At 26.9% G+C, this 24,405-nt stretch overlaps 2 protein-coding genes across 3 annotated transcripts; one reads left to right on the forward strand and one right to left on the reverse strand.

The window, feature by feature from the left end:
- The first annotated feature begins 13,408 nt into the window (after nt 1-13,408).
- On the forward strand, nt 13,409-16,881 carry LOC101500032 (uncharacterized). Its single transcript, XM_004506981.4, has 6 exons — nt 13,409-13,693; nt 14,271-14,513; nt 14,810-14,983; nt 15,195-15,301; nt 15,400-15,722; nt 16,041-16,881. The coding sequence occupies exons 1-6, from the start codon at nt 13,556-13,558 to the stop codon at nt 16,604-16,606; spliced, it is 1,551 nt and encodes a 516-aa protein (XP_004507038.1). The 5' UTR covers nt 13,409-13,555; the 3' UTR covers nt 16,607-16,881.
- A 281-nt stretch (nt 16,882-17,162) lies between these two features.
- On the reverse strand, nt 17,163-19,886 carry LOC101499518 (protein HEADING DATE REPRESSOR 1). Of its 2 annotated transcripts, none has more exons than XM_004506979.4 (3): nt 19,648-19,886; nt 17,807-18,108; nt 17,163-17,565 (listed from the first exon to the last, which is right to left on the reverse strand). In XM_004506979.4, the coding sequence occupies exons 1-3, from the start codon at nt 19,724-19,726 to the stop codon at nt 17,341-17,343; spliced, it is 606 nt and encodes a 201-aa protein (XP_004507036.1). In that variant the 5' UTR covers nt 19,727-19,886; the 3' UTR covers nt 17,163-17,340. The 2 variants fall into 2 exon arrangements, with proteins under 2 accessions (XP_004507036.1, XP_004507037.1); XM_004506980.4 differs by having other exon boundaries at nt 17,807-18,090; nt 19,648-19,872.
- Between the last annotated feature and the right edge of the window lie 4,519 nt (nt 19,887-24,405).

Raw genomic sequence — 24,405 nt, forward strand, 5'->3', positions numbered from 1 at the left:
AATAATAAACCCACATGTTAAGCTTTCATTTTTCTTAAGTTGTTTTGCAACACACATACTAAAAAAAAACATAAATAATTGATCTTTATAAACCAATCATCAAGTAAAACAAACTTGACCCCATTTTAACATAACATAAAACTCATATCATGGTCTACCAAATAACTCAGAAAACCATAACAACGAACTAGATCAATAAATAGCTTTTTTCTTTAGGATTAGAATTAATAGTCGTTGTCGCCGAATAAAATTCATCCTCGCTCGCAGCGCCACATCACTCACCCCCAACCGTCGGAGGCCTTTGTGCTGCAACAAATCTGCAACGCACGAGTAAATTCTTTAACATGTTGCATATTTTGTTTCGTCGTTGTGTCCATCTGTTTTGTTTACATATTGTCGTGTTACCGTTGTTTTCTAACAATAACTAAAAAAAAATTAACTTTAAAACCAAATACAAAATAAAAAGATACAAAGACATCTCACCTATTTTTCGTTATTATTATTATTACATTTTTTATACATATATAATAATAATTATAACAATAAAATAATTAAAATCGAGTAATAATATAATCGGATAACACATAAATACTTTCTACCCAAGAACTACATGTGTTTTGATTTCCCTATTGCACCTGGGGATACGTAGGAGCAAAGTTTTCCCTTTGTCGAACCAAATTAATAAAAATATATCTTTCCTTCTTCTATTAATGTAAATAATTTATTTTCGTTTTTATTATTCTTTTATGAGGTAAAATAAATAATTAAATAAATAAATAATTTATATACAATTAATTATAAAGTAACTTTTTTAACAGACAATGTAGGGCAATGTTATTTTCCCTACTAGTAATTGACTCTGGAATTCGTTTTTTGGTTCGAGAACTTTATTTAAGGTTTTTTTCTAATTTTCCCTTTCAAAAATAAAATAAAATTGATGGCAACTCCTTTTTCACAGACAAACCGGATGCGGCATCAGATACCTCAGAGGTACTTCTAAAGTGTGTTTATGTTATGGAGGTGGTGAACCTGTTTGGATGGCTACACATATGCAGATATGGTAGGTGATCTTTATTCTAGAAAATCTACTTTTGCAAAAGTATGTTTTGGCAATCAAGGTTACAAAAGTATGTTATTTTATCCAATATTGAAGTTGGGTACATTGCAGCAATTAAAGCTTCTAAAGAACTCTTGTGGATGAATAAATTCCTACATGAGTTAGACCTCAAGCAAGAACACTTTGTGTTATTCTGTGACAGCCAGGATGCGATCCATCTCAACAAGAATTCGACTTTTCATGCAAAGTCGAAGCATATTGAGGTACGGTATTATTGGATACGAGATGCACTGAAAATGAAGTCACTTTCAATTGAAAAGATTCATACCAATAAAAATGGTTCAAATATGATGACGAAGATTATGCATTTGTCAAAGATAATATGCTATAGAAAGAAGACCGATATGGTTGAACAATAATATTGATCCAAACATTTTTGTTAAATATGATACTATGTTAGGACATATACTACGTATGTATCCTTAAATGATGAAATAGGAAGGGAGGTAGAATAAGTTTTAGGAGGAATTGACAACTAGAATTAAAGCTTCAAAAATCGCCACATCATGTTCCTGTGGTGATACGAGATAGAATTAATTAGACACACTATACTATGCGCATACAAAATATAGCAGGCATTCTATAACCACAGTTCAAAAAATAGTTATAACCATCGTATCCAAGGTTGCAACATGTATTGTATATCCAAAACCAAAAGTCTGGTTAATACTTACAACTGTCAATTTGATAGATCCCCTAATTATTGGCCCCAGCCCACATATTGAAGGGGCCAAAAAAATTTATAATTTAAAAGGCTCCAAAAAACAAGGCCCCCTAAAATTTTTGTGGGCTTAGTGGACCCATAGGCCTACTTATTTAAAAAAATAATCGGTTTCTTTTTTTTGAGAAATAAAGTTTTTCGATTTTTTCACCGATAAAATTTTTTTGATTTTTTTCTAAAAAAATTTTCGATTTTTTTCTAAAAAAATTTTCGATTTTTTTCTATAAATAGTTTTTGATTTTTTTTATATAAATAATTTATCTATTTAATAAAAAAAATATTTTTTAATTTTTTTCGAATAAAATAAATTTCGAAAATCTTTTAAGAAAAAAATCTCAAAATTAACAAAATATTGGGGGCCTATAAGCCCCCAGAGCCCCCTCCCTTAGGCCCCATGAAATAATGGACCTAAATTTTACAAAAATTAATTTGATAGGGGGCCTAATATTATAGATTTTTAAAAAAAATTAAGAGGGTCTTGAAGTTAGGGGCTTTTTTGACAGCTCTACTTACAACCAACCATATTACAAGAAAAAAAACGGTCCGCCAACCCAAAGCATGGTTACTACTTACAACCACATTCCAACAAAAAAAGTAACTTCAGGTAGATATCTGTTCTCTAAAGAGACACAAGCCTAAGAACCAATTTAAAACTTTTACATAATATTATTGTAGAAGGAATTTTCTTCTCGAATACATCATTCAGCACTGTGTTACGACCACCAACCTAAACAACCATGATTGATATCTTAAAAACTGAGAAGCAATCAAATAAAATAGATTTGACAAAATTTATAGGCTTCAAGAGAGCTTAGGACAACTCATTTATCCGTTGAAATAAGCCAGCTGTCATGTGAAAGTGGATGGATAAGATCAGCCAAAAACCAAGATAGTTCATGCTTAATCCAGGAACGTTCTTTACATCCAAGATCGTTCTTCGAATTAGTTGAATATGAGTTGACTTGTACTTGTAATCATGTCAGTTGTCTGAGATGATTGTTGGCTTTAAGTCAAATGTGCAGGTCTTGATAGAAAGTACAATGGCAGTGTACTTTACAGCTTGTAAATTTGTACTTGCATTTGCCTCACATGAAGAATGATCTTGCTTTGTACTTTTCATGAAGCATGTCTTTGATCCTTCGAATTCTAGAATAATTCTTACTTACATTGATCCTTGCTTATTCTTGATGAAGATATGTAATGAATAAAGCTTCCATGATCCAATCTTTCACAAAGAAAACTGATCATTCTTGTTTATGACAAATGTGGAGGACGTTCTTCGTTTTCCAGAAATATGTCAAGAACGTTATTCGTTTTCCAGGAATATGTCAAGAACATTCTTCTTATGTAGGAAGTAAAGAACACCCTCTCTTGTTCTTAAGTCCTAACTAAACTTATAAATATCGATATTGTTAGGTTGGATGTCTTATCCCGAGTTCGAATCCGAGATCTCACTGTTGTGTGAGTTAATTATGGTAGTATTTACCATATGTTCTAAGACAAAAAAAAAAAAAAAAATAAAAACTCTTTTGCATCTTATATCTTAGGCAATATCAACAATCATGCATTCTTGCGATCAATACAATATTATCCTAGTAATTTTGGGATTGGTCAATTAAAAAAGCAGCTTCATGTCTTTAAATCTCAGTTCAACTGGAAAATACCGATATTGTTAGGTTGGATGTCATATCCCTAGTTCGAATTCAGGACCACGCAGTTGTATGAGTTAATTATGGTGGTATTTACCATCTCTTTTAAGATAAAAAATAAATTAAAATCAGCTACATCAAAAGCATTGAATACTTCATTGCGGTACACAATCCTCTTGGCGGTAAGTATTAGGTGTGAAAATATGATGGGTCAAGCTAGGTTTTGCAAGACTTGGGCCTAGCCTGGAAAAAATTTCAAGGCCTAAGTTTGGCCCATCGTAGACTTACTTTTTAGACACGGGCATGGCCTTGATAGAAGTTTGATATGATTTGTTAGCCTTCTTAAAAGCGCATTTCATTTTAACATTTTTGAATAAGTAATCAAAAATATTTTTAAATAGATTAACAAGTTATATGTCAATGAAATTAAGTTCTATTTTGATATTTATCATGACATTTTTAAGAATATGACTTCATACATATCATACTTCAATTCTATTTTATAATAATACATTTAAAAATGTCAAAAACTAAAGAAGATTAATATGTGTAATACTAAATGTTTAATATATAACAAAAAAAAAATCAAAATTTAATATAATAATTATAGTAGTAATAAAAAATATAATTTATATTTATTTAAGTAGGTCGGCCTGATAGGACTAAAAAGTTTATTAAGTGGCACGTAACCTGACCTGTTTTAACTAAATAGATTTTTTAGAAGCTTCAGCCTTATTTATATAAAAGAAAAGTCTAGCCTGAACTTGACGTTGGCTAGGCCATATACCCATGTCGATTGTTCTGACCTATTTCCACCCCAAACGACAACCATGAAAGAAAAATATATTTGTTAACTACGAATGTGTAGACTATTTCAACAATGTAATGTACCAATTTTAAGGGTACATAGGAGAAAAGGATTTACTAAAAATAGGGATGTCAACTTATACTTGTAAATGGAGATTTCCTTGGAGTGTCATATTTGGGATCTCGTGAGCAATGAATGTTTTTTTGTAGGAATGAGTATGGGGGAGAAAGTCCTTCGAGAATGGTTTGGAGGCGGGGACGAAGATCACAACCCTACTTTGTAGGGTCTCTGCCCCCAAACAATTTGCTAAAATAACATTTATATGTATATATTTAAGTATCTAATATATCATGTTTATTTGTCTTTTCATGCAAATATGTGTATAAGTTTATTTTATATGTAATTTTTATTCACATTAATATCATAATTTTCATTTGTTTTATGATTAAAATTTCAATTTGTTTAAAAGTAAAAGAAATATAATAATTTTATATTGATAGAATCCTCGTGAGAATCGTGGGAATAGGGTCTAAGAGATATTTTGAGTGGTTGGGAGTGGGAGAGTATTTTCCACTCCGGCCATGCCCTATCATCCCTAAATAAAAAGAGACTAATTAAGGCCATGTTATTCTAAAATACTAATTTATTCATTTTCTTGATAATGATTAGTTGATTAAAATCTATCAATTTTCTATTTATAGTGAAACATAAATGACATATTCTAACAGATAAATCAATGAGTCACTATAATAAATCTATCTAAATTCGTCTTTAAATCTTAATTCAACTAAAAATATCGATATTGTTAAGTTAAACATTATGTCTTGAGTTCGAACTTAAAATCTCACAATTACGTGAGTTTCTAATATTAATTATATTATTTCATTTATAATTTAAAAAGTATATATCTAAATCATTTTAAAAATTAATCACTTACCATCTAAAATATAGATTATATACTCCTCCAAGAGATAAGCTTGGAAGGCAAATATATTCTCTAACTTTGATCGGGTATATTATTACCGTACAAAGCCTATGCACTAACCAATTTTTGTGTGGCTGTTACCATTAAAAGATCAATAAAAAAAATAGTATCTTAAAAGATGAATGGATTAAAAAAATATATAATATTATCATAATCACTATTCTGATTTGTAAAGTATTGATATCTTTGAAATGCTTCGTCATCCTCGAGGATTTAAAACTACAATTATCTCTTTGATTTTGCTTAATGCTTTTACTTTATTTATAATCAAGTCAAATTGCAAGTTTGTTTGGAAAGCTACTTGCGACTAACCACTTTGTTAATAAAATGAAGTAGAATAGTTTATAATTATTAGTTGGACAAATTAAAGAAATCTAGATATTTTGGCAAGCTAAGTAGGAAAATACTATGTGATTACAAGATTTTATGCACAAGATTTGTACATACACATGAAAGTAATAATACGCTTGCTCCACTTGGATTTGTTGTTCATTAATGTTTAAAAATTGGATCAATTGTTAGCTTAGCATGTATTTAGTAGATATTTTAATCTTGTATTTTTAATGGAACTTCTTTTATATATATATATATACATTTGAACATGAAATAGTTTTTGAAAGTTGAACAAATTCGTCCATAAAAAAAATTAGTTAAACAAACTTAACACCTAACTAGATTCCGGTTGAACCAATCAAAATGTAGGTCTAATATGTGTGTCCATTACTTTAACCCTTTTATCTACCTCGTGCTTTATCTCTAGGTCTATCTTACTCAAATATATATATGTGATTCTCCTTCTTCGTCTACTTTTATTTTTATGTTTATATATAAAAGTTAAGTTATAGATGGACTACTTCTACAAATACTTAAATAATTTTAAAAAGTATAATAGATGATAATTTATGATTTTTTTATTTTTATAAATAAAACAATTATTTGATTGATGTCATCAATTCAATATGAGATATATATATTTATTTTTATTTATTTTTATTAAATTAATATTATTTAAATTATTATCTCAATTATAAAAATAAATAACACCATTAATATGTCTACTACTTAAAAACAATGTATGTTTAAATTAAAGTTTCAAATATTTTTTAAATATCTATATTAACATTTCTTTATATAAAGTTCATAAGTGTTTATTATAATGGTTTTAGCTGATGCATGTCTTGTAAGGAAAAATAATTAGTTTATAGTAGATAACTTTAAAGTATAAATTATATGACAAAAATAAAAAATACGTGTTTTGTAAGGAAAACTAATTAATTTATAGTAGATAATTTTAAAGTATAAATTTGGATGACAAAAATAAAAATATTTGATAATGATCATCTTCCCTTAAATTGATCATAATTTTCTACGAGTTTATAATATTTTTTTAGATGTTATTTGAGTAAGTATTTAAATTATAATTTATAATGTTTCATATTATTAATTGAAAATAATATATATAAATACGAAATTAATTAAAAATATATATTTTTATGTTACTTTATATTTAACTATTAATTTAATTGAATACTTTTATAAAAACATTTCAAATTCAATTTACAAATTTGTTTATTATCTCTTACCAACTAATTTATCTACTATTCATTATAAACATATCTATTATCAATTAATTTATTCTTCATCTGTTTTTTTTTTCTTTCAAACAATGCCTAGAATCTACTCCATTTAAACCAAAAAAAATACTACTCCATGTTATTTAGAAGCCAATTTTCAGTATACTGTTTTTATATATTTTCTAAGATAAAAATATAACAAATACATTAATTTCTTAATATATATTTCCTTTTTTTACAGACTTATTATATATTTTCCAAAATTAGTGTAAAAATATATTTAAATCACCTCTTTTTTTATTTCGTTCATATCATAAAAAAAATATAAAAACAGTAAAATTGTGATGAACTTTACACATAAATAAAGTTTATCAAACAATGACTTATATTTCTCTAATTCATCTAACATTAAAGAGAGAATCCAAAAAAAAAAAAAAAAAACAAGAATCCAAATCTTACTCTGAATTCTACAACTTTCCTACATTTTTTGACTCACACAAATTAGCTTTTCCACATATCCAACCAACTTTATGTAAATTTTAATCAAACAAAATAGCAACGTTTTACAAAAGCTGAAAAACACTTGTTGGTGGCGGCCCAAGTTTATCCACAACGATAATAAAGGAAACTAACAATAGAAAATATAATATTAAAAAAATATACAAATTAAATAATTATCCATAAAAGCATATATGGTAGGACCCACTTAGTAGCTTACGTGTTAAATCTTCCCACATGATACTTACACCTGTCTATCCTACCCTATCACGCAAGAAGGTTCATGAACCGGGACCCACACTCTGTATCTATATAATAATAGCCATCTTGACACGTGTCGTTGATCCTACGCATCATCTAATAACGCCGTTTCTTACTTGAAAAGACTGAAATCTCCACCGTACGCACTCTACACGACAATTTCATGCAAAGGGTACTTACTCCAATATATTCATACGTTTGATTTCAACTAATTTTGTTAGGAATTTTAAATAATCTCTTTTTTTACTTACTTTTCTTTTATTTTCACCTAGAAAATTCTTAGATTTACAAAAATATTATTTTGTTATATTTTTTTTTATATAAATTTATTTAAGATATTTTTTAGTTGATGATTCTCACAACATGAGAAAACAAAAAATAAAAGATTATAATACTTTTGTTAGCTAAATTATATAGTGTATAAATGAGATTGTTTTTATATCATGTATAAAATTATTTTTATAATTAGATTAATAATTTTTTTTATTACATTAATATTATATATTATGATTTATTTATTCAATGATGAAAAGTAAAATTATATATGATGTAAAATAATTTTATTTATGCACATTAAACAAAATTATTTTGATAAATAATCGATAATAAAAATAATTTTATGGCTTAGTACTAATTACTCATTTTCAGAAAAAGAATGTTTTAGAAATTTAGAGTTTGATCTCACGAAAGGTAAAGTTTAACCAAATTTATTATCAACCACTTAAATTTAATTATTTGATTATTAATACTTAATTTGTCATATTCTTTTACTACATAAATAAAGTATAAAAAGAACTTATATGATGAATAATTGCATTTAGACAGATCCACATTTTATATTAGAATTTTCAATTTGTTGTTTATATCCCTTGCCATTAACATATTTTTTTATAAAATTATTTATGATATTGACTCTACTAATTCACTAAATGCGTTATAAACATTTATATAAAAAAGACTCATTCTAAAAACACTTGATTAACTGAACCCAGACAAGCTCTATAGCTTATACAAATCAAAATTAAAGCTTTATTTGGTAGAAATAAATAGTTGATGACACCTAAGTTAGCAGATTACTTGTTGGTTAATACAACTCATTACAAGTAAAAATATAAAGTTGAATTTCTGATTGAAGTGAAAAAGTTAAAAAGTGAAGTGAAATGAAAATTAAAAGTTAGATTTTCATATTCAATAAAATATTAATAATATTGAAAATATTAATTATTAAAATTGATTGTTGCAAAAAATATTACAGATAAGCTAACAAATGTTTGTTTAAATTAATATTTGAACTAATTAATAAATATAAAATAATTTAATAAATATAACAAGATAAAAACGAGAGAAAAATTATATGCTAAAACAATAACTCAAACGCCACTTAAATAAGTATCTTAAAAAAATCCTATAAGTTTGATAAAAAAAAATTACAAACTTATGAGGAATGCCAATTGTCAAAGAGCTTCACTTTGAATTTGATCATACAGGCTACTGAAAAAAATTTAAATTAGCAACGAAAATAAGTGTGAGAAAAAAAAAATGAAACCCCTCTCTAATGAATTATCACTAAATTTAGTGACAAATTTAATTTTTTTTTAAATTAACGATAAATTTAGAGATAAATTCAACATTTTTCCCTCTTTAAATTTCTCTCACTAATCTATTTTTTAGTAGTGACATATTGCATAAACGATTTGCTATAAATTAACGGTTTACCTGGTCAAACATTGCTAAATTATCCCTTAAATTTATTTTAGCATTTTATTTTATAAATTCTTATTTTACAAATCATAATTATATGTAGGGCTGAAGTTTTAAAAATAAAGGTTTGATTTGAAATCAAGACAGAAATAAATCTAGAACAAAATATAAAAGATGGTGGCTAGTTTAAGATATATCGTATATCTCCTCATATTAAGGTAATTATTGCAATTACAAATAACCAAACGTATGATGCACGGATATTAATTATAAATAAGAACACGATAATTAATTAACAACAATATAATATTTGCTTCTTATAGAAAAATAACAATATATATTTAGACATAATTAAATAAAATATAAAAAAAATATGAATTTAACATTTTGTATAAGAGTTTTTTTAATTCAACTTTTATAAGGTTGTCTATGTAATATTTGTATCATTGGTTAAGTTCAATTGTACAAAGTTCAAAATTGTCTATGCTTCTCAATAAGTATTAATGGGCTCCCTATCCTTAAATTTTAACATGCTTTTGAAAGCCTTAAAATTTGGTTTATTCTTATGAATTCACTAAATCGATCTTCTTATTTTAATGTTTAATTTTATCTATGATTTTATAATTAACAAATAGTAATATGACATGTTTTAAATAACGCGTCATATAATACGAAAATGTAAAATGATTAACACTCATAAAATTGTATTAAAATTTTTAAAAATTTAACTTTCAATTTAAAAAAAAAATTATTTTTGTAATTTAATAACGTGACATATGAATAATTAATATATCTATATAATTTTAAATTATGAAATCGTATGTCACATTATATAAAATATATCAAATATTTATTTTTTAAATTCAAAAATATAAAAAATAAATTAAAACTATTAACTTTTAAAATAAAAAGACTAATTTTATAAATAAATAAAAATAGATGAACGCAAATTAATTAACACAAATTACAACTATGCTCTTCGACGTGAATGCTCTACAACTTTGCTCTTGGACGTAAATGTATGGGAAAGCAATAACTTTTCAAGGGTAAAAATGATACTCACTCAATAAATACACAATAAAAATTGTATCTTTATTAAGGATCAAAATTTTTCTCAAAAATCTTGTTATATTTAGGATCAGAAGGACTAATATATTTCAAAATTTTGAAGTGTGCACAACATTTAGATAATCAATCTCTTAAATATTTCGTAAATATGGAAAATCAATGTTCAATTTTATATTCTCTTCGCAACTCTGAATTAAAGCCAACATGTAACAATTGATCAATTCACCTATGACATTCTATTGAAAAATTTATAAACCAATCATATTTTCTAAAATAGATTCATAGTTTTCCTTCAATTTTTTTTTTTTACAAAATTAAAATAAATTGCTAATCAAATCAAACTTGTATACGTATTGTCACAACAAAGCAAACAAAACCACAATCAAGCATCAAAATTCTTGACTGTAACCACAATCAAGTATTATAATTCTTGATTTTAAAACTTATATTTATTTATAATTGTATATTTGGTTTCAATTTTAAAGGAATTTAAATCAATTCTAAAAATTTAAAATTGATTTTGACATGTTTGAATGATGTCGGACATAATTGATTCTAACTAGAAATTAGAATTTATAACTTTTGAATTCAAATGTGATTTTTATATTGAAATTTATTGCTACACTAATTTTTACCAGAACATATAAACATAAATTATTTTACATTCAATTTTCTTTTAACTAAAATCAATTTTACAAAATCAATTTACTCTAAATCAATTCAATTCACTTTTAACTAAACGCTTTTAAGCTAAAACTGGAACATGCTTTTATGATATTAATGAAATAATTATAAGAATAGACATTTTTATATTTGGAAGCAAATAATTTAAATTCATAATAAGAAAAACATAACAATATAATAAAACAGTTTAATTATAGTTATGGTTACTTTATTTTAGTTAAATCACAAAAATAGTTCTCCCATTTTATTTGTTCTCAGTTTTGGTCTCCAAATAGAATATTGGTTTAAAACTTGATGAAATGTCATTTTTTTATGACGTGTAAAAAAAAAACAGATGATCTAGAAGATTCAATGTGGATCAGTTACACTTCATTATTATTCTAAATTTATAGAACATATTTTCTATTTTTAAAAACATATTTCCTATTTTATTACATCATTTAATTACAAAAATATAATAAAAAAAGACACATTCCTTTTTTAATAAAAATAAGCATTAGGAATTAGAAAAGGAGTATGTTTTTATTTTTTTTATTTTTATATTTATGTAATTAAATAATGTAATAAAATAGAAAATGTGTTTTAAATACTATAATAAATACATACTAAACATTATAGAAATGAGACATCAACCGCTATAGGGTATTACTGTCATTATTTTACTTGTATTTAAAAAAGTATTTCGTACTTCGTACGTTGAATTAAACTTAGTTAATAAGGTACTCAATATTTTAAAAAGTTTATAAAAAAATTCATATTTGATCTATTCAATAAAACTAATAATTTGATTGTTGAATTTATGAAATTTAATATCTTAAAAAAGTAATTAAAGAGAGTAGCTCTTACAAAAGTTATTCTTGGAGTAAGTTGATTCTCACCCCTTTATAATAAGAGTGTTTTTTTCTCACACCCTATAATATTCTCAAATACAGAAAAATACACATCAAGATTAATTAATCTGAACAAAATTTGAGGCTTTTGAGAAGACTTGAGAGTGAGTGAAAAAAGAACTTTTCTTATAATAATCTTAACTATAATTATCAAAATGAGTTAGATCCGACGAGTTAACCCAATCAACCAATATTTCAGTCTAAGTCAGGTTGTAAAAAATGATGTCTAAAAACAATTGAGTTTTTTGGCTCAACCCATTAAGCTCAATATTAATAAAGGAGTTGGTTGGATTGACCTCTGGACTTTCGGGATGACCCATGTTTAGAAGAAAAAATTAAATTATTTTTTCCAAAAACAAATGAGAATTCTTCTTGGTCTCCTCATTGTCAAAAAAATCATCCACCTTAATTTCTTATTCTAGCTTAATTCACTTATAAAAAGAAAAGTCTAAAGCTAATAAGTTAGAGAAAAAAAAAGAAATATCTAAGACTTAAATTTGATGCAAATGTCGTCTCATCCTCTTTTGCGATGTGATATTATGTATTATATATCTTAATAGTTTGAAAGATTTTTTATTTTTATTACAAATTTTAAGTATTGAAATATCTACATAAAAGTTGATCTAACCCATTAGCTCACACCTTCTAAAAGAGTCATATTAGGCCGACCATTATAAAATGGATCATTGACTTATTTATGTACTCTGATTCTCTCGAATTAGAACAAATTAACTCATTAAATTACTCTAATTTCAATTAAAAATATATTAATCAGATGTACCATCTTCTTATTTTCTACAAAAACATTATTTAAAATAAAGTAAAATATTTCAATCCTTTTGACTTTCATCTCCTTTTAGTAGAGCTTTTTTCTCTCCTCCCATTCAAAGTTCAAACTCCAAAAAAGGATACTCCAAAAGATAATTTTAGATAAAGAACTTATCACTTTAAATTTAGACTTATTTTTGTATAATTACAAGATCAATTAAATATTAGTTAGAAACAAACAAAAGTAAAATAAATAATTTTTTAAATATATGAAATTTTAATTATTATTATTATAAAAAATATTTTTTATGTGTATCTAAATATTATACATTTAATTTTGTGACTGTATATTTTCTTTTTAATAAAAGAGACTAAAATTATTAACTAGAAATACGATAATTCCTGCAACACTTATTTTAATTATAAGTATTATACAATAAAATATAAATATGAAGGGAGATAAGGTCTTTGAAAAAGTAGGTAAATCTAATCTACTTGTAGATTAAAATAAAGATTATCCTAAGTTTAAAAATACCTATACATCACGATAAAATTCTGCACAACTCTCTACACTATGTAGTTTTGATAAAAGGGCTTATTAGTCATTTCACAACATACATCCTACTCTTGACTTATCCATTCGATTTTTTAAATACGGCGCCGTTTCATTCGGAACACGTGACAGCTGTCCATCGAAGAAGAACAAAACATTTTCGATTGTTGTTTCTTTGTTCTCTTTACCTCAACGCCCGCCATAACCCTTTTCTTCTCTCTCTCTCTGAAATTCCGCTACTATTAACTTCTGAGTTGTTCAAATCAGCTTCTTCATCAATGGTTCAACTAATGAGATCTGATTCTGATAATAATCACTGCTTTAAGAAAGTTAAATTGGAGACACAACAAGATGATGTTCCATCTCTTCAAAACAAACGACCCAAATTTGATTTCAACTTAGATTCTCCTCCTAAGGTAAATTTTTTTGATTAATTTCTTTTTGGGTAGTTTAGTTTACTTTGTGATATTTGTTTGTTCTAAACTCCAAATTTGTATTTTTTTGTTTGTTTTTGTTTTGGGTCAGTGTGATTTAATTTTTTCTTATAATTTTTTATTCTGTTTGTAAAACCCATCATCGATATATTTTTGGGTGGTTTAGTTTGTGATGTTTGTTTCTTCTAACTCTTAATTTGTATTTTATTATTTTTTTGTTTTTTTTGTTTTGGGTTAGTGTGATTCAATTTCTCTTATAAATTCTGAATCTTTTTGTAAAATACAGCATTAATTTCTTCCTTTTTCCCAAGGTTTAATGTTTTGTTAAATTTTCAATGTTTTTAAAAATCCCATCATTAATTTCTTTTTGGGTATTTTAGTTTGTTTTAACACCAAATTTTTATATTTTTTGGGACAGTGTGATTCAATTTTTTTTTTTTATTTTTATTTTTTATAAATTTTGAATCTTTTTGTAAAACCCATCATTAATTAATTTATTTGTGGGTAGTTTAGTATAGTTTGTTCTAACTCCAAATTTTGTGTTTTTGTTTTCGGACAGTGTGATTCAAGTGATGATTCACTTCCAATTTCACCATCCTTATACAACCCTTTGGATGAGCCAAGTCCTCTTGGTTTGCGTCTAAAGAAGAGTCCTTCCCTTTTGGATTTGATTCAGATGAGGCTTTCACAACAACATGATTCTAAAAAGAAAGATCACAAGGCTTCTGCTGCTGCTACTGCTGATTCTAAACTTAAGGCTTCAAATTTTCCTGCCACTGTTTTGAAAATTGGAACTTGGGAGGTAAGATCATAGTTTTGTTTTGTTATGTCTGTAGAAACATACGAGTAAGAATACATACATGATGATGATGATTATGTGTTTGTTATGTGACATTGACATGTTCACACCAGTAGTAATTTGAGAAAATGATTTAATTAAATGTAATCAGTGTGTCGGTGTTGTATCGTTGTTGGACACGTCTTCAGTCACAAGTGTTAGTGCTATAGTGCTATAGAGCCTTGTGGTATAAAATATAAATATTAATACACAAATAATGATGATTAATTGATTATGTGCTTATGTGTATGATCTTGCAGTATAAGTCTAGATATGAAGGAGATTTGGTGGCAAAATGTTACTTTGCAAAGCATAAGCTGGTATGGGAAGTTCTTGATGGTTGTCTCAAGAATAAGATCGAAATACCATGGTCTGATATAATGGCTATCACGGCTAACTATCCCGAGGATGCACCAGGAACACTGGAAGTTATCGTAAGCATCTTTCTTTTCTTTGTTTTACGGCTTACTAGATTTTGGATCACAATTTTGTGTCAAGCTAAAAAGTGTTCTTAAACAGCGTAGCAGAATTGTTGTCAAATAGCTGTTATAGCGGTGCTATAGAATTGTTGCATAGCATAATTTGAACAAAATGTTATTTTCTGTGATTTGCGAAATGCTAAGTTTGTGTTTCTATTTGTTGTAGCTGGCAAGAAGACCCTTGTTTTATAGGGAGATCAATCCACAACCAAGGAAACATACTTTGTGGCAAGCAACATCAGATTTTACCGGTGGACAAGCCAGCATACATAGGTACAAATGTGTGTCACAATTATTTGTCATCTTAAGTTGTTGTACTGAGGTGGTTTTGTTTGGATTTCTAAATGATATGATTCTCGATGTTGTTTTAGGCGACATTTCATGCAATGCCCTCAAGGTTTGTTAGGGAGACATTTTGAGAAGCTCATACAGTGCGATCCGCGTCTCAATTTTCTGAGCCAACAGCCGGAATTTGTGTTGGATTCTCCGTATTTTGAAACTGGAACCGGAGTTCATGACCACATTGAATCTAGTGATGGTTTTGATAGAAAAAGTGAAGGGCAAGCTGGGATTTTCGGAATACAGGACGTCGAATCAGGATCTGCGGTTCAATCTTCTTCCTCCAGAAGTGAACATAATTTTATGGGTAAAGCTGTTGAAAACATTTCCCAAGAAATTACTTCTCCTAGTTCAGGTAATTGCTTTCGATTTTTTTCATATATCGTTTGAATTTGGTATGACAGTAAATGCACCTATTGATAGCATTATAGAAAGTGGTGGAGTTGAACATGTTTCGTCGTGGCGATATGATATTGTAGCATTGATTAAGGATCTCTTTGGATGGAGGGGAGGGATAAGCGATTTAAATTGAGAAGTGTAAATTTACCTTTTTTATCCTTGTAATATTTAAGACCACATTAAGTAAAATGATATTTAAGTCCAAATTTTTAACAAAGATTCACTCCCCTTCGATATACGAAAATGATATAACACCATATTTGATCATGTGCAGCAATGAATCCTCATGCAATCGAAGATTTCAGGAAAGCCGAAACTTTGAAGTTTCTGAGCAATTTGAATCAAATCAAATTGCCCGGTCTTCGCCCTTCTATGTCGAGGGACGATTTAGTAAACCACATCGGTCACTGCATTTCAGAACAGATGGGACCCGACAGCTCCAACTTTGCAGACCGATCCATGTTGGAGGAATTCACACAGTACTTGTTCGCCGACTCTCAACTTATGCAAGCTTCCGATGAACCCTACGTCATGTCAAGGGTTAACTCGTTATACTGCCTTCTTCAGAAAGACCCTTCAACCACCGAAGACAAAACTGTTCACAATACGGACGATGATAGAAAAGTTGACGCGAGTAATAACTCTACTCGATGCGAAACTAAAATGGTTGATTTGGAAAGCGAACAACGTGATGATGACGATGACTCTGGTAATCAGCAAGAAATTGGCTTGTCTAGGAAGGAATCAGCTGGAGAATTGCTTATGAATCTTCCAAGGATTGCTTCAATGCCACATTTTCTGTTTCCTATGTCTGAAGATTCTGGTAGACAAGTTAGATAGTTATGATGTGATAAAGGTTGAAACTTGAAAGAATCACAACAACAAAAAACTCTTTTTAAGTAGCTTTTCTACAGTGTGAATATTTTTATGTGCATTCAGTTTCTTAAACTCAAATGGGATTTGGAAATTGTTATTGATGAAGAATCCCAACAACAAAAATATGTGCATGGTGTGTTTGAGACAAATTTGTTGGCATCTCTTAAGGACATGTTTACTTCTATTGGTTACTGTTTTTCTTTTCATTGCAACTATAATACATACTAATGTTTTTTTTATATGGATTTAGAAATGTAAGTTGTTGGAAAATGTTACATTTAGTAGCTTAAGCAAAATCACTTTTTTCACTGTGAATTTTGGCAAATTCACCATTAAGATTTGTATACCAAAAAATGCATATCCATTAAACTTCAAAGCCAACTTGAGAAAAAATTGTAGAAAAGTATTTTCTTACATCTTAGAAAGAAACATCGAAGCAACTACACACAATACTAAAAGATTATTCATTTTAAATAAAATGAATTAATTTAGTTTCTTTAAAAAAACAAAAGCAAAAACAAAAACAAAAATTCTTTCTGTTTTTGAGATAATCAAATATGTTCAGTAATGTTTTGATTACTCTCCATATTTATATCATGAGTATATGCACTTAATAGCATAAGATGGATAAAATCTACAAAAGAATTTAATAAAACACACAAGCATGCACACACTTGTTGTATAATATAAATACATCTTTAAAGGTCATCTTGATCTTCATCTCCCATTTCTTGTCCTTCATCTCCCATTTGCTCATTTTCTTGTAACATGTTCATAAGCATGTTCACTTGATCTTGGAGCATTTCATTGTCTCTTTCGAGTCGAGAACGTTTGCTTCGTTCTTCCACAAGTTGAACTTGCAAAAGCTCAAGACACCGTGAATCTTCGTCTAATTGTTCGTTTAGTCCATCTATTTCCCTATCCTGCAAACAAAAAGCCTTAGTTTTCGGCCGATTAATACATACACTATTTTCAACACATTTTTTTTCTATAAATTGAAATTCATGTGAGTCTTACTAAATTCAAATGGATTACATATTTTTAGTGAGATAAATTTAAATTTCAACTAACAAATAAATTGTTTAAATAATACAGTTAGAAAACATGTTACTAACGCTGATAGCTTGGAAGTTAAGATTTTAGAGAGGAAAGATGAAATGTAACCTTTCTATTCATTTCTTGGACAGCAATCCTTCTCATGCTTTCAACGACATCCACGTTAACGAGCTTTCGTTTTTTTCCGATCAACCATCCCTTCGGATAGTTAGGAGACTCAAAGTCAGGTGGAGGAAGCAAAGACTCGGCCGAGGGTCGTCGGCCATTGATGTTCTTTATAGGTTCTAACGGTTCAAACAAAGCCTTTCTACGCTCTGAAAGCTCGGAAACTTCGATTGAGGGATCTTCATGATTGCTCGGTGCTTTTTTATCGATGTCTTCCGACGATACCTCTAAATTCATGCCACTAGCTGTTGGGAATAAGTTACCATTCTTTTTGCAACTCATTTAGAGATAGTACATTTTTGTGATGCAAATGCAAGATATAATTGTTACAATAAGATAAAATTGTTGGTAATATTCATGTGGTTGGACAAACAATAAATGACAAGTGATATTAAAATAAAAAAAAGGAACATATGCAAGAAAACCAAAAATGGAGGCTACACATTAAAGAGTGTTAGTTGGAGGTGGAGGGCAGGGTTAGTTGTCCAATAATTCAACCAAAGACAAGACAATATCTATACTATCCAAATAGTCACATGCCTTTTTATTCTCCTTGTACTTCACAAAATTCAATACATCAACAATTTTTATGGTCACAAAAATAACAATTTTAAAAAGACTGTGAAGTGAGAATACAACGTTTAATTTAATAATATTGATATTTATTAATTGTATTATAATATAAGGTCGTCTATAAATTATTTTTGAGTAAATAAAAATAAAATAATTATATAAATTGATAAGACATTGACATAAATGATAATAATTAAAAAAAATAAGAGTGAAATGATGTGATCATATACATATATTTGTGTCAAATTGGACACACCTTTCACTTATTTTTATTGTTTTTTTGTAATTATCAATCTAATTAAAGTGTTAACTAGCTAAGGAAATTAGTTTATACAAAGTTAATGTAAATTTCTTTCAAATCTTTGCTATGATGGATGATTATCATTGACTAACAACATACAAAAAATGTCTATTTTGAAAAACAAACATAAAAAATACTAAAATGGTTATTAAACATGAAATATGACACCAACACTTTATGCATTTTTGAATTATATATTATTTTTTTTTCTCTTTTCAATTCTAACACCACATACATTTCAATTGTATTTATATGGTGTTCAACTTTTATATGTCTAAATAACACCTCTCTAAAAAAATATTGACACCCATGATACACATATTAAATCTTATAATATACTACTTTAAAATAAACATTTTTATTTATATTTCATTAGAATTCAAAAGAAAAAACCTTATAACATATTGTTTGGTAAGCCAATCATAACAACTAAGCAGCGTAACATAACAGTCATACCAACTGTTAACCCTTCTTGTACGTCTCTCTCTCTCTCTCTCTCTTCCCATCTCCCTCTCTCTCTCTAATATTTTTGCAGAAATTTCATAAATAATTTCCAGAAAAAAAAAAAATGTCAAATTGATAAGGAAAACATCAAATTCAAATTGTACTAGTTTGACATAAAAAATATTTGTAAGAAAAATATTCAGTGGGCATGTTAAATTTTGCAAATAATTCAATGCAAAAAATCACCAAAAAAATTGTTCAATTAAACCCCCAAATACTAGAAAAAATATTCAATCATATGGTTGGGTTTGTAAGAAAAGATTTATAAATGTCACATAAATCAAAATAAAAAAGTCATTCAAATTTTGTTGTTATTAAATATTAACACTACAACACTATATAAACAAATTAAAGTATGATTCACAAATTACACTAACTAATTTAAATTGAAGAACAAAAAATTTACCTGATCTCTTTCTAGATTTCCAGAAAATCTTAGGAGTTGAAACAGGAGAGAATCCATTCAAAGTATCATCCATGACCATATAGAAGGATGAAATATATGAAAAAACAATATGCTCCAAAATTCACAATTTTTTCAACACATACATCAATATATTCAGCTCCCAAAGAAAGAGATAAAGAAAAAAAGAGAGAGAATTTTTCTTTTGCAAGAGTTGTTTTTTTTTTCCTTGTTCTTCACACTATCCAAAGATTTTCAACAACCTTACAAAGAAGATGCTGATAAATGTAATTGTCATGGGACCGTCACGATCAGATTTTAAGGATTTTCAACGGTTCAGATTTTGTTACTTGGGTGGAAATTTTTATGTTAGAGAGAGATTTTTGTCTCTTTTTTATTTATGTTTTAATCTATGTGGACCCCATCTAGGTTCTTTCTTGTCTTTTCCAATAAAAAAATATTATTTTTTGATAAAAAATTATATTATTTTTTTTCTTATAAAAGATAAAAAGTTATCTCTATATTAATATATTTATATACTTTTTGACGTAATTATTATATTATATAATTGAGAAAAAATAAATATTTTATGAGCACGTGTGGGGTAGCATATACTTTCGGAAGATCCGAGTAACACGTGAATGACTTGATATTCTTTAAGTGATATATTTTTTTGACTTTGTATTTAAGTGACATTTTTTTTAACAATTTGATTCTTTAAAAAAAGCCGCTTTAATAAGTTAAGATTCAAAAATCAAAATTTTTCTAACAATTTAAAATAACTTTTTTTCTTTCTATTTTAACCATTTAATTATAAAAAAGTGTAATTTTAATAATTTAGAATTTAGTTTGGAATTAAATAAAGTTTAATTAATAATTATTTTAATCAATCTTTGAATTTATATTTTTTTTTAAAAAAATTAAATGATATTTTTATTTGATAAAAAGTATAATAATATCAATATAGGAGTTGGTGAGGTGCATGAGTGTAGTTTCACCAATTTTTGGAGGAGTAGATGACAAGTTGAAATTTCTCCCTTGTGTCTTGGAAGTGTGAAGGATAATGAGACTACCCTCAATGTTTTAAGTAATTGTGTGCAAGTTACTATATATTGATGTTATTATTATTATATATTGATGTTATTGACCGATATAATATTAACTACATAATTTTAAAGTTAATGTAATGTAAATAAGTAATTAAAAAATGAAAAGGAAATCATTGGTAAGACTAATTTTTTTTTATAAAAGTGAATAAATTATTTTAGTAAATAATTTTCATTTTTTTTATTAAAGATAAATGTATTATTTTATAAGATAAACAATCCTTGAATAAAAAAAAAGAAGAAAAACAGTCTTTGTTTTTACTAAATACTATAAACAATCCTAATTATTAAAAAAAATGTAAATAACAATTAAAGTATTCAAAAAAAAGTTGTAAAAAAATATTTAATGAAAGTTAAGAGAATTAATTTATGAAATAAAATAAATTTCTACATATGACAATAAATATTAGCGTGGCTTATTTTCTTTTAAAGGTCAATAAGTATCCGAAACAAGTTAGTAGTTTCTATTTTAATAGTCACCTAGAAAGGAAGAATAACTGATGCACACTCAATCAAACCAAAATTTATATTAAAATTATAATACATTTATCAAATTTCATTTATTTTATTTAAAATCAAACAAAAAATTTACCATTCATAATTAATGCAATAGAAGGTTTAATAGGTACACACTAAGTGTAAACAATTTTACACGATTAATATAATATGAACTATTGATTGTATGATTAATAATTATTGGAATTTACAATATAATATAAACATACAATCAATGATTAATAATAATTAAAAATGTAAAATTAGTCTACATCGTTAATCCATAGTCTTTTTTTCGCAATAGACAAGTCGATAAATTGTGTATATATAAAAGTTATATGACTTTCAAAGTAATAAGACCATCGTCGTACTTATTTTAGAAGTATTCTACTCTACTGTAGTACCTTAATTTTGTCCAATTTATTAAAAATAAATCAAAAAAGAAAATATATATTAAAAAAGGGAGTAAATATATTTATAATAAGTAGACTCATCAATTTACAATGCCAAATCAAGTTATAATTTTTAAATTACAATTACAACCAAATTGCAACCATAAATATTAAATCAAATTAAATTACAATAAAATTTAAACCAAACTAAATTAAGCCATTGGCTCTGTTTTGTTGCTGTTGTTGCCTCTCTGTTTCTGATGCAGTGTTTGGCTCTGTTTTGTTGCTGTCTTTCTGTTTCAGATGCAGTGTCATTGACCTTTGCTTTGTAACTAGTTAGAGAAACATAAAAACATCATTTATAAGTCAGTATTTGTACACATTATGCAGAACTAAATGACAAATTTTTGAGTTTAAAAAAATAATAAACTAAAAGACAAATAAAAGCTCAACAATGAACATATCAGAACAAATAATCTAAAATTATGAAGACATCAAAGGTGCAGAAAAATGCAGATGATGAGCAAAGCAATCAAAACATCAAACAGGAAATTGATGGAGAAGGACCAAGACAGGCAAAGAAAGCAACTAAAAAGATCAAAAACTCTATAAAAACACCTTATCAATTTCAAAAAGGAGGATCTGAGATTAACTCTACTAAAAAAATACACTTACAAAGAAGGAAAAAGGAAATAAATCAGAAGGAGTTTTTAGTAACAAACAACAAACACGAAATATTAAGGTATTTTTTTTTTTCTTCCTGTACAATATGTATCTTGCTATTTATCATCAACATCACTCTTTTATTTAAAAAATGTAAATTTTTTTTATTTAATGAACGAAAACAATTAAAAATCTGAACCTGATGTTGTCTTCTTCGTGGTTCCCATTGTTGTCGTCGGCACCGTCACCATCGCCGAAGTTGCCGTTGGTGTAAAGGCCGTTGTTGGCGTTATGGCCGCCATCACTATTTCCTTGCTCCTCTTCATTTTCCTTTTGTTTGATTGATGCATCCATCCATATTTTCCCTTCTATTTTCAAAACAGAGAATGGAACAAGGAAGAAGACAAGGTTTTCAACTCATTTTTATTTTACTAATCTCAACCCATTTTTATTTTACTAATCTCAACCCATTTAAATTTTACTAATCTCAACCCATTTTTATTTTACTAATCTCAACTCATTTAAATTTTAATAATCTCAACTCATTTTTATTTTACTAATCTCAACCCATTTAAATTTTACTAATCTCAACTCATTTAAATTTTACTAATCTCAACCCATCTAAATCTTACTAATCTTAGTCCATTTAAATCTATTCATTTTACTTTTTTTTTTATTTAAAAAAAAGGTTTTCTTCATAATTAAATATCAATTTCATCATAAAAATACAAATAAATATTATGTTAAAGATTAATTAGATGTGACATCTTTTTAATCTTTGAGTTGTTAGGATACAAGTGGTACAACTTGATAGTTCTAAAACTCTCTTTATTTAACTTATTTATTTTATTTATTTATTCATTTATTTATTTTAATGAACTAATCTAAAATCGACCTATTTATTAGATATAACTCTTTTTTTTATCTCTGAGTGTTAAAACACAAGTTGTACTACTTGGTGGTTTTGAAACTCAATTTAAAAATCGAGAACAATAAAATATTTTTTTTAGAGGATTAAATTAGATGTGACATCTTCTTTATTCCTTGAGTTTTGGGACACAAGTTGTACAACTTGATCGTCTTAAAACTCGTATTTTAATATATCTATTCAAATCAAACTCTTTTATTTTTCTATTTTGTCAAAACATTTTTTTATTACAAAACAAATTTTCTTTAAAACACACTCAACACATCCATTTTTTTTAACTAAGAACTACGTAGCTTTGATTTCTCCATCGCACCAGGAGATACGTAGGAGCAAGATCACATTCTTGTCAAGCACATAAATCAAATTTTTTTTTTTCCTTTATTTGTTAAGTACATATTTATTTCAAAGTCGTATTTTAAATATAGTAATAATTGTTATTCATATTTAATAATAAAGAAAAATAAATATACTCAAGTTAAAATTAATTTTGCACAATTAATTATAGGTAACCATTTTTTTAACGGATGTCGTAGGATGCTAATACCTTCCCTACGCATAATCGACTCACGAACTCAAAATTTGGTTTCAAAGACCACATTTTTTTAATTTTACTATTTTAAGGGTTTCCCAATATTTTCCCTATTTTAAAATAAATTTTGGTGGCGACTCCATTGAATTCGAGAAATACTCGAAATTTTAGGCTGCGACAGCTGACGACTCCACTGGGGAAATTTTAGAGAGTCAGATCTAATAAATTAATTGTGCATAATTCTTAACTTTTTATTTTTATTTTTTTATTTTTGTTTGTTTTTTATTTTCTTTTATTTATTTTTATAATAAATTAGTTGATATTATAATATTTTTTTTAGCTTGTAGATTACTTTTATTTATTTATTTATTCTTGTATTTATTTATTTACCTATTTATTTATCTATTTATTTATTTATTTATTTATTTATTTATTATGTATATATATTTTATTATTGTTATGGAGTTATTGAATCATACTTATTCCACACCCTACACTTTTACTAAGACACACACTTATGAGTGGAACCTTACACCCAAGTTTGAACAAAACTTAAGTTTAGTTTCGAGGCTGTGTAGTGGTAGCCTTCTGGATGTACATCCTGTTTGGTTAGCATGAAAATCTCACCTAGAGTTTGATCTTATTGAG

The sequence above is a fragment of the Cicer arietinum genome, chromosome 6, assembly GCF_000331145.2.
Source record: "Cicer arietinum cultivar CDC Frontier isolate Library 1 chromosome 6, Cicar.CDCFrontier_v2.0, whole genome shotgun sequence".
Classification (NCBI taxonomy): Eukaryota; Viridiplantae; Streptophyta; class Magnoliopsida; order Fabales; family Fabaceae; genus Cicer; species Cicer arietinum.